Source organism: Hydra vulgaris, chromosome 01 (genome assembly GCF_038396675.1).
Source record: "Hydra vulgaris chromosome 01, alternate assembly HydraT2T_AEP".
NCBI classification, from domain to species: domain Eukaryota; kingdom Metazoa; phylum Cnidaria; class Hydrozoa; order Anthoathecata; family Hydridae; genus Hydra; species Hydra vulgaris.
In genome coordinates, this window is record NC_088920.1 from 36,544,496 (window position 1) to 36,557,111 (window position 12,616).

The 12,616-nt window shown below is 28.9% G+C and overlaps 1 protein-coding gene across 1 annotated transcript in view; it reads left to right on the plus strand.

Moving 5' to 3' along the window:
- Positions 1 to 12,616, plus strand: part of LOC100202538 (cullin-3) — a 49,225-nt gene that overhangs the window by 15,887 nt on the left and 20,722 nt on the right. Inside the window, exons 5-10 of the mRNA XM_065788050.1 lie at positions 541 to 612; positions 690 to 778; positions 1,057 to 1,171; positions 1,348 to 1,479; positions 4,999 to 5,046; positions 6,615 to 6,663. Coding sequence (XP_065644122.1) covers positions 541 to 612; positions 690 to 778; positions 1,057 to 1,171; positions 1,348 to 1,479; positions 4,999 to 5,046; positions 6,615 to 6,663 — 505 coding nt within the window. The remainder of the gene's footprint in view (positions 1 to 540; positions 613 to 689; positions 779 to 1,056; positions 1,172 to 1,347; positions 1,480 to 4,998; positions 5,047 to 6,614; positions 6,664 to 12,616) is intronic.

Sequence of the window (12,616 nt, forward strand, 5' to 3'; positions counted from 1 at the left end):
AGAAACAAGCTTTAGGATTTGTCATTGCTTCTCTGAACCCATGTTGTAATTTGCTTAAAAAACAAAAGCAGTTTATAATCTCTTATACACTGAACAATTAGAATTTTTACTTATCAATAACTACACCCTACTCATGCATCTTGTAGGCCATTATCCTATCCATATTTTGGTAGGGGGGTATCCTATCCATACTTCTGAAGTTATTTTGAAGTAATTATCATTATTAAATGTGATTGTAAATTTTCTATAAATGTTCTATAAATAGTTCTATAAATATAATTAATAAATAAATAATATTTTTCTATAAATAAAAATGTTACATTATAATATAACATTGTGTTGGATAAAAAAATTAATTCCCACTCTCAATTTTTATATTATGTAAAACATTTCATATATGTAAGTATAATATAAATGTTCAAGTATTTAGTATATATCAAAAACAAAAATAAAAAAAATAAAAAAAATTTAAGACTTTTTTAGTTATTAAATAAAAATAACTTCTTACATTCTCTTAACTATACCAAATCTTACCTCTAGGACAGAGCTTATGTAGAACAGAGTAAGGTTGTTACTGTCTATGACCTTGGACTTATACTTTTCAAAGAGCAGGTATTATTTATTTCAGTTTTAAAGTTGCTGTAATATATAACTTTATTCCAAGAATGTCTTTATCTATTTTATTTTAGGTAGTGTGTCATCCTCCAATTCAAGAAAATCTTCGTGAAACTTTACTTTCATTGATTGAACGTGAAAGAAAAGGGGAGGTAGTAAATAGGTATAAAATTTTTATAAATATTTATTAAATATTTTTATAAATATATTTAAAAATTGATTTACTTTGCTATTAATAGTTCTATTGTTGCTCAATGTTAATGTTGATGCTGTTTAATGGTATTTTTGTTAACTTAAGTTATAACAAATATATGTTTAAACTGATTTCAACACAGGTTTTAACTGTTTTTAACACAGTTATATCAGAACCTTAATAGTTTATGAGTTATTGAAACCAAGATATTTCTGGTTTTATCAATTTAAATTTTTTGGATATTTAAGGTTGGCTATTAAGAATGCATGTCAAATGCTGATGACCCTTGGAATAAATGGAAGATCATTTTATGAGGACGAGTTTGAGAAACATTTCTTACAAGTTTCAGCTGAGTTTTACAAAGTACTTTTTTTTTTTTTTTTTTTTTTTTTGTAACTGCAAAAAAAAAGCTGTAGTTTGTAATTATAATTATTTTTATTTTTAATTATGGTTTTATTAATTTTTTATTTTAAAAGTTTATATTTATTTGGAAATACAATGCAAAACAATTAGAAACTGTGAATTTTAAAAATTTTAAGTTGGAAAGTGAAAGGTTCCTTGCTGAGAACAGTGCATCTGTATATATTTGGAAGGTAGAGGCAAGAATTGCTGAGGAGAGAGAAAGAGCGAGACACTGCTTAGACTCTAGCTCCGAACCAGCTATTGTAAAGGTAAGCTTATTTTTGTTCTATGCAGTTAACATATTAAGTTTTTTAAAAGTTAAAACAATAAAAAAAAGGTTTCTGCGAAAAAGTATATTGTTCAAATGTCTAAAAATATAACTTAAATACATAAAAGTAAATGAGAATATATAGTTTTCAAATTCAAGAAAGAATTTTTTGATTTAATATTTAATGTCAAAAAACTTTACTTTTGATGTTAAAAAAAATATTTGTTAAAAAATTTATTGTCAAAAAACTTTACTTATATTATTTTTTAAAGACTTAGTTTTAAAAACATTTAATGTTAAGTTGACCAATCACAAAGCTAATTTAGGCTACCAAAAAATTATCAAGTGTATAGCATTATATGAGCTAATTTGTTTACTAATGATTCATGTTGTGTAGCTGACCGTTAAAAAGGAAAAGTTTACTTTCTTTAATTTTTATTATTTTTATTTTTGTCTATTATTTATATTAACTAAATTAAAAAACTTTACATCAAAAGTAGCTATTTTTGCTAATGACTCAACTTTATACTGTCTTGATGACTCAACTTTATACTGTCTTGATGACTCAACTTTATACTGTCTTGGTAAAAAGTCTTTTCTTTTTGATCGCTTAGAGCAGACAGCTGAACTTGATTCTGATCTCACTTCTGTAACGAATTGGGGCTTACAGTGGCTTGTAAATTTCAACTCCAACAAAACTCAGTTATTTACTGCAAACAACTATTGCAATACAGTCAACATTCCTATACTAATGAATGGTAACCCTCTTACTGAGTTCTCTTCTTTACGACTTCTTGAATTATTACTTACTACTGACCTTTCATGGAAACCATATATATAGTCCATTGCTAAATTAGCATTTGGCAAGGTTGCTTCTCTCTATCGTGCTTGCCATTTTTTCTCTTCTGATTCCATTTTCTACCTCAAAATCTCTTATTTGTCTCACAAAATCTCTTATTTGCCCCTGTATGGAATACTGTTATCATATTTGGATTGGTTCTTCTAATGATGCTTTTTCATGGTCACTGCTAAAGCAGTTATCATCTCTATGTCTATGAGTTTATCATCTATTTTATCTCTATGAGTTTATCATCTTCCATTGAATAAAACTCATTCTCGTTTGACTCGTCATTCAGCTAAGTCTCATTCGTTTACTATATCTGTCTCTGTATTCTCTAAAAACTTTTATTAGTCTAGCCTTTTTCCTAACACTTCAACCCTTTAGAACTCTCTCTCATACAACCTGCAACTTTTCAAGTCTTCAGTCAACTGTTTTCTTTTCTTGTAATTCCCAACTTAATAGTGGTTGGTTGCAGCCTTGTTGTAATTCCCAACTTAATAGTGGTTGCATGCAGCCTAGTTGTAATTCCTAACTTAATAGTGGTTGCTTGCAGCCTAGTTGTAATTCCCAACTTAATAGTGGTTGCTTGCAGCCTAGTTGTAATTCCCAACTTAATAGTGGTTGCTTGCAGCCTAGTTGTAACTCCCAACTTAATAGTGGTTGCTTGCAGCCTAGTTGTAATTCCCAACTTAATAGTGGTTGCTTGCAGCCTAGTTGTAATTCCCAACTTAATAGTGGTTGCTTGCAGCCTAGTTGTAATTCCCAACTTAATAGTGGTTGCTTGCAGCCTAGTTGTAACTCCCAACTTAATAGTGGTTGCTTGCAGCCTAGTTGTAACTCCCAACTTAATAGTGGTTGCTTGCAGTTGGGAGTGAATTAGAATAATAACTTTGAATTAAAATGAATAAAAGTTGCTTTTAAACAAAATTAAGTCTTATCTAATGTAAAAATTTGCTTTTGATTTTCTTTGCTGGAAAATACTTTGCTATTGATTTTGTAAACTCAATTTAGATACCGATTAAAATGAAAAATGTTGCAATGAGAAGTAACAAACTAGTAAAATCATAAACTAGTTAACAAATAAATCAAAATTAATAAACCTCTTTAGAAATTGTTCTGGCAAATATAGTTTTGCGAAACTTGGCTATTTTTTTTCAACAGAAAATAAAAAAGTATTTTGGGTTTATAACATCAGTTATTCCATTATTGTATCTTTTTTCAAAAACAATTACAAATAATATGAATTTAAGCATCAGTATGACATTCATCAATCAGCTTGGGAAATACCATTGATTACAAAAATTTCTCGAGGTAATATACTTAAAATATTCAAACCATTGTGAAATCAAGATTCGGGTAATTAAGAAATATTTAGGGAAATTTGTCTCATTGTTAAAAAATTTGAAAAAATAAAATACAGTTGGAACCAGTGACAGAAACAACTGAGACATAGCTGGTTAACAAAAAAAGAACTATAAGCTTTACATTAGGCATCCAAGAGAAATTATATCTTAGCTTGTTTAAAATTACAACGCAGCCTATTTACTTGCAAATCAGATGTTAATAAATATAATGAAAAAAAGAAAGATCTGTTAAATGTCAAAAATGATTGATTAATGGCATGTTTATTTTAGTAACAAAGTAGATCATTGCAGTAAAGATCCACTTTATTTAAAATCATAATTGCTAATAAAAATACAAAAAAACGCATCCTCAAAAAGTGGTTAAACTACACAAAATCCAAATAAAATTTATTTCGGACCCTATATGCATAGGAAAGCAGTTGTGGATGGTATTGAAGCCACTGTTAAAAGTGTTATATAAAAAGAAAGTTTCAACTGTGAATGATTTGGCAACAGCTGCAAATGACTTAAAAAATTAAATTTTTTACTCTCGTAGTGAAATCAAGTTTCCGGCTGTTGTATTGCTGCTAAAAAAGAAAAGCTAGTAATAGACAACTCTCTTGGGTGTTGGAACGAAAACACCTTTTTTTTTCTACAATTACAAGGAAGGTTAAACATCCAAAATCTTAAGATTAGCTTTATAAACTATAGAAAAAAATTTTATTATTTTTAAATGCATGAAAAAGAGCTAATATTAGACTTGATTTGTTTTTTAGTTTAGAATATAATACGTTCATGTTGTATAGTTGACTAGATGGTACTAAGAAAATCTACATTTTGATCTGTATTTTATTTGAAAATTTGTATCTGTAAAATTTGATCTGTATTTTATTTGAAAATTTTTTTTGTGCTTTTTTTTGCTCTGCGTTAATGTGTTTTTTTTGCTCTACGTTTTTTTGCTTTTTTTTTGCTTTGTGTTAATGATCATTGTCTTTCAGCTCTACTTTAGTCAAATATTTAATTTTGCGTTTTATTCTACAAATTAATCATAATTTCTTTGACAACAACAAAAAATGAAAATGTTTTATTTAATCTTTAAAACATATTATATTTATTTAATCTTTAAAACATATTATAGCTGACCTTAAGAACTCAACATATATTTATTTACTATTTCATAGTTAGTATAAAGTTTATATATGTATATATACACACACACACACACACACACACACACACACACACACACACACACACACACACACACACACACACACACACACACACACACACACACATATATATATATATCATAAGTATTTATGATTTTTTTCAGGTTGTTGAAGAAGAACTTATTTCAAAGCACATGAAAACAATTGTAGAAGTAATTTATTAAAGTTGTTTCTTAAATCAGTAGTTAACCCTTCAAATCAGTCAGCAGTGTACCCTCTGGTTATTTCCCAGTTACCCTGCAAGCGGCTGAAACAGTTTTTATTTCTCATTTGAGCTGTCGGCTATGATAGTTGTCCGTTGTAAAAGTTTTTTTCTTGTATTTTTTTTTGGGTGAAACTAATGATTCTTTTTAAATTTTAGTTTATGCAAAGCCGTGTACTTTGTTTTCAAGGAGCAAATTATTATAAGTTTGTTAGCGAAAAAACAAAACAATAAACACACGACTACAAAAGTAATAACACTCTAGTCACTAAATGCATTATAAAAGTAATAAAACTATAATGGTGTTATTGCTTTTATAAAGCACTTATAACTTTTAAAGTTCATTCTTTGTTCAAACAACATAAGTAATTCCAAACTTTAATCAAAGTAGATAAGCATCTAGAAAAAATAAAGTGGATATTCAAATATTATTAAAAACTTCAGGGACTTTTACAAATACACTTAAACAACTTTATAAAAATGTACTTTATAAAAAGTTTAGCATTATGAAAAATGTTACTAATAGTCCATAAAAATGCGCATTAATTTTTTAAAAATTTCAGTTGTCCTTGGCGAAAATGAATCATCCCGTGCCACTGGACTACTACACCCCTGTCAGTATAAAAAATGTAAACAAATATACAGCTTAATGTATAAATATTATTTCTTTATTTTTATTTGTATTTCATTACTTTTTTATAATTTCTCATAAATAGTCATATTTGTCATTTGATGTAGCTTTATGTTGACACATTTTTTAATTTTTTGATGTCGATGCTGCTTAATTATTATTTTTAATTATTGTTAACAGTTGAGAATTGTTGTTTATATAAATTATGTGTTAGGGAATGAGTAATTTGTATGAACAATATTTATATCATTGTAAATACTAAATTAGATTATTTACTCAATCAATATAAAATCTATTAATTACTATCTATCTATCAAATCTATCAAAAATGGACAAATAAAATTAACTAATAAATAATTATAAATGTTAAATGTTTACAAATACTTTGAAATTATTCTATCTAATCTAAAAAGGATTTTTTTTTACGTACTTACCACCTCAAGACCAAGGGGCTACAGTTAAAGTGACTAATTTATTTTATCTTATTGTTATTATAACACTCTATTCTTCAACTCTGAAACCTTGAGCAACCTTAATCAAGGCCTCTGTTCAGTAGGCTATTGCTCTACCACTATCACATATTTTAGTTATCTACATCATAATTATGATGTAGATAACTTAATTATCATAATTATCATAATTATTTATGATACAAATAGTCAAAGAATTTTGTGATTATTTTGAAAATTTTCAAAACTTTTAAACATTCGGTAGTAATTTAGTGGAAGATTGCTTACTTCAACATAGTATATATATTACTAACTAAATATATATTTTAGTGGCCTAATGTAGTGCTCAATTAAATAAAACTTTATATCCTAAAAAATTAAGCCAAGCTATTTATTTAAAATTGTTTCTTTTTAAGCTTTAATAAACAAATCTTTTAGATGGAGAACTCTGGTGTTGTGCATATGTTAAAAAACAGCAAATATGAAGGTTAGAAAGATTCTTTATTATATTTTGGAAACTCAAAAAAATTATTATTTGGTTTGTTCTGTTTAATTAAAACTTGCTTTTTTAAAGAAGAAATGTTATTATTTAAATAATTTTGAATAATTATATGATGTTATACAGTTAGTATTCATTTTTGTTTTTAGTTCATCTTTTTTGTTGTTGTATTATTAAATGAGGTTTATCCCTTTGTATTTAGAATTTTCCTTTTTGTAATAATAATAAAAAATACAAAACCTTGAATAATGTGTATATATATATATATATATATATATATATATATATATATATATATATATATATATATATATATATATATATATATATATATCAACTTTTAGCTAATGAATATTGATGTGGACATATGAAAGTTAATTTAAAGTATATCTTCAGTACTAAAATTAATTAATTTAAGTTGTTTTTATGCTTCCGAAAGTTACGGTTTTTCTCATTATCGCATGTTAAAAAAAGTAAAATCATGGTAAAATGTTATTTTAACCATAAATTTATTTGCATAATTGGAATTAATTTAGCATGAAAATGGAGCTAATATGTTCAAATTGTTGTTGGTCAGATTTTATACTTTATAATATATATATATTTCAAGAAAATAATAAAAGAGCTTTTGCAATTTTCATGTAATGTAAGTTAACAAAAACATGATAAAGTTTTGTTTTATCCAAAATTTTGTTTAAAAACTAAAGTTTTTTAATAATATATGCAAAAGAATATTAAATGTTATGTTTTTACTTTTAAAGTTTTGAATAACGACACTTAGTTAAAGCACATTTTTATTTTAAATTTGTGTAACATAAGTTAAAGCTACATGTATTTTACTAAAGTTATAATCTATAATAATCGCTCGGTAACGTAAGTGATGTAACGTAAGTTAAATATATAGTACCAAGAAAACCAATTTGTTTTCCTTAGCAGGTCACCTTTGATAAATTTTTATAAATTTTTTTAAAATTGATATAGAATTTTCAATATCTTGTGAAAGTTTCTAATACAAGCCGCTTTATTGATTTGCAAAAATCTGACCTGAAAGTTGAAGCAATTTTTTTATCTTGTTTTCCTTGTAATGTAAGTTAATTGGTATTTTTAGTAATAAGTTTGTCCTTTTTTGGCCAGACTCAAAACTTTTTAGCTCATTTTGTTCTTTAGACTAACAGCTTTCATACAAAGTAGCTAAAAGTTTAATTTACAGTTTAAATAGGGAAATATTTGATAAAGTTGTTGCGCCTGTAACATAAGTTAAAAATGGAATTGCCCATATATATATATAGATAATAGCCATGATGTATTCACAAAGATCACATTGTTTAAAAGGATTTAACATTTTTCTTAGAGCTGGTTTCTGAATATTCTATATGTCATAATATGTATGATATATACTCATATATACATACACATGTCATAGTATGTATGATATATACTCATATATATATATACATGTCATATAGTGTCACTTTTTAACTTTATTTTTTAAATGTTTTTATACTAAACTTATGCAGACACAAATAAAAGTAGATAGGAAAGTTATTGTATCTGCATTCAAAAAATGTTTAAGGACTAGTATGTCAACAAACTAATTATGATTATTATTAAAATTAATTATTAATTATGATAATTATTAAAATTTTATAAAATAGTATGTTAAGAAACTAATTATGAGAGATGAATCTAATTTATATCCACCAACAAAAACCCTTTAATATGAGGTAGAGAGAACTATGTTTCTATATGCTATAATTTTTTGGCTAAATCCATAAATGATTAGGAACAACCTATATGTTTGTCTTAAGAGGTATTTAAAGTGTTATAATTATTATTAATTATTTTATAATTGTAAGTAAAATGTTGTTATTTTAAACAAGCTTCAAAATCTAAACTATTATCTTTTTTAACATTCATTGTATGATAGTCCATGTATTACTCATGATAGTCCATGTATTACTCACAAAAAACACAAACCTTTAAGGGGTAAACAGATTCTATCTGTTGACCAGCCTTGCACCCCTTCTTCATCTATTAGGCTGGCACAGATGTATTTTTAATACATTGTTTCCAGTTTAGGATGTTGAATGCTGGATCTTCTTGACTCAATGCATAAGTTTTGCTTGTGTCTCTGTTTTTATGACTAGGCAACTCATTCTGTTATCTCCTAATGAGGGTACAGGTCTGAAACTCAGTTTTATGGTTCTGATGCTGGCTAGTAGTCAGGTTTCCCAAACTCTGTGGTAGCTCTCAGAGAGGCTGATTCCATCAACAGCTGAAAAATATCAAAATATTAACAGTAACATGTTGCACATGGATGGTGTCCCTGTTTGTACTTTTGGTGTGCATTGCGGAGGCCACATTTAAGGCCCTTTGTTATGGCTTAGGGTTAATAGTAATGAGGCAATTGCTTGGGCTATTAAACAGTGTTCTGAGTAATATCTGTGGTTTGAATCAAGTTCTTCAATCAAATTTAAAAATGAATAAAGTACCAAAAACTATAAAACACAAAAAACCATCATCATCACCAAGTTCTCTAAACCTATCATTCACTAATATTCATGGTTTTCGAAGTAACCTTTCTTCTGTTGAGTCTTATCTCTTGCATAGTTCATCAGCTAATATAGTTGTTGTCGCTGACTTTAATGCTCACCACTCTAAATGGCTTGAGTCTAGTGTCAGTGATTCTGCAGGCATTAAAGCTCACAACTTTTGTCTTTCTCAATTCCTAACTCAAATAGTCAACTTTCAAACTCACTTTCCAGACAACCCGAAGTATTTACCTTCTCTACTCGATGTCTTAATTTTGATCCTAGTCAGTGCTCAGTTTCTCCACATTCACCCTTAGGTGCTTCTGATCACAGTTTGATCTCTCTAAAACTAATATCTCATTCTTCTTCATCACCTGAATCCCCCTATTATCTTACCTCTTACCTTACCTTAAAACTGACTGGGGTTCTTTCCATGATTTTCTTCGTGATTGCCCTTGGGTAGAAATCTTTTGTCTTCCTGTCGACAAACGTGCTTCTTATATAATTTTGTGGATTCAGGCTGTCATGGAATCTTTTGTTCCCTCTCGACAATTCCAGGTCAAGCCTCACTCTCCTCCATGGTTTTCCTTACACTGTGCTTCTGCGATTGCCAATCGAAACCGTTACTTTCATACCTATCAGCAAAACAATTCTCCTGAAAACAGACATCTGTTTATTACTGCTAGATTGAAAAAAGGTTTTATCTAATGCCAAAGCCCGCTATTCTTAGGTCATGAAATCTTGTATCTCATCTCAAAAATTGGGCTCTTGTGACTTCTGGAGAATCTTTAATAATATCAATAATAAGGGCATATCTTTAATTCCACCTCTCTTGTATGGTTCAGACTTTGTCACCTCACCTTCAGACAAAGCTGAATTGTTTGCACTTTTCATTAATATCATCTCTTGATTCCACTAGTTGCGTTCTACCTGATATTGCTAACAAACAGGTTGATCCATAGCTTGACATTCCTATCACTCCAGCTTCTGTATTTAAAGTGATTTCCTGCCTACACTCTTCTACAGCTTGTGGCTCAGACAACATACCTGTTATAGTCTTGCAGAAGTGTTCTCCGGAGCTGTCGTCTATACTCTCAAAACTATTCAATAAGTGCTTATCAGAGTCTTGTTTTCCAGCCTGCTGGAAAACGGCATCTGTTATCCCTATCTTCAAAAATTCTGGCGAGCGGTCTGATTCGTCTAACTACCGTCTCATTAGTCTGCATCCTATCATAAGCAAGACTTTTGAATCTTTAATAAACAAACACTTAATTTCTCATCTTGAATCTAATAACTTACTTTCTGACCATCAATATGGATTTTGATCTTCTTGTTCTACAGCTGATTTGCTAACAGTAATAACTGATAGGTTTTATCGTGCATTAAATAAAGGGGAGAGGTTAAGGCCATCGCTCTTGACATTTCAAAAGCTTTTGATAAAGTTTGGCATGCTGGTCTTCTCCAAAAGCTTTCTTCTTATGGTGTATCTGGCAACATCTTTAAGACTATTGAATCCTTCCTTTCCAATCGTAGCATAAAAGTTGTCCTTGATGGACAGCACTAATAACTTCATATTCTGTAATTTCAGGAGTTCCTCAAGGTTCTATCCTTGGCCCTATACTCTTTTTAATTTACATTAACGATCTTCCAGATGTTCTCACATCTATGGCATTGTTTGCTGGCGACACTACCATTTATTCTTGTCGTGATAAGAAACCAACACTCTCTGATTGCTTGGAGAGGGCATTTGAGCTTGAAAAGGATCTCACTTCTGCTACAGCATGGGGCTCACAGTGGCTGGTGAACTTCAATACAGATAAAACTCAATTTTTTTCAGCCAATTGTTATCCCAGTAATTTAGATCTTCCTATTTTTATTAACAGTGTACTTGATGAGTCATCTAGTCTTCATCTTCTAGGATTAATGCTTACTTCCAATCTTTCTTGGAAACCATTATATCAAATCAGTTGCAAAATTAGCATCTGCTAAGGTTGCAACTGATTTCTTTATCGAGCTCGTCACTTTCTTACTTTGGATTCTATTCTTTATCTCTATAAATCTCAAATCCTGCCTTGTATGGAAAACTGTTGCCATATCTGGGGCGGACCTTCTTATGATGCCCTTTCTCTTTTAGACAAGGTGCAAAAATGCATTGTAAACATAGTTGGACCTGCCTTTGCAGCCAACCACCAACCATTATCACATTGTCATAATGTTGCTTCTCTTTCTCTTTTCTACAAATACTATAATGGGCACTGCTCTAAAGAGCTAATGTCTCTTGTGCCATCTACTAAAATTCATTCTCGTGTTACTCATTATTCAATTAATTCTCATCCTTTTTCTGTGACTGCTCTAAAAACGCTTATTTGTCTAGTTTTTTTCCTGGAACATCAGTTCTTTGGAATTCGCTTCCTTTATCTTGTTTTCCTGATTCATATAATTTGCAATCCTATAAGTTGTCCAAGTTATCTTGCTCTACAATCTTCATCTTTTCTCTTCCAGTAACTTCCAACTTTAATTAGTGGTTGCTTGCAGCCTTGCTTGAAGCGAAGATGTTTAAAAAAAAAAAAAAAAAAACCTTGACAATCAAGTCTATGTTTTTCTCAAAAAAAATACAAACCTTGACAATCAAGTCTATTTTTTTCTGAAAAAAAAATACAAGCCTTGACAATCAAGTTTATTAGCCAAATTCATTTCAGAGGCCTGGTCTCGAAATCAATTTGATGTAGGGAAAAAAGGAGATGGTATCTTTGTTATTAATAAAAGTCAACTAAGCAATACTGTTGCTGCTGCTATTAGTTCTTAATTCATCATGATTAAAAACCTAAATGATTAAAAAGATACTTTCGAGGAATTGCGAAAGAAAACGGAAATGTATTTACGTTTTTTAAAGCTAAAAAGAAAAAAAGGAAGCCTAATAGGCTATTAAATATTGTTATTAAATAGCAATATGTATTTTTAATGAAGTATCTCTTAAAATACCAAAAATTACAGCTGAATGGTCATCAAACAAGATGTTTTACGATAAGAAAATTAGTGAAGATATCGTTTACAGGTATCGTGACTATAAAAAGGAACGGAACAGCAGACTTCTTGAAAAAACATAAAAAATGCTATAAAGTTGCAAAATAAAATAGTTACCTGGTTCAATGTTACATGCATTAAATCTGAGTATAAAATTATATATTGACTATTTAAGATCAGTTGTTTTAATTTTTGATTGATTTATTCCTAAAATAGAACATTAAAGTTGTCCTGTTAGTTCTAGTAGGTTGTGTACTGGGTTTACTTTCACTTTTGTGTTTACTTTCACTTTTGTGTTTTTTAAAACACAATAATGATAAAATACTAAATACAATGAAAACTATAAAAGAAAAGATTTAGGCTCTTTCTTGCACAGAACAGTTACA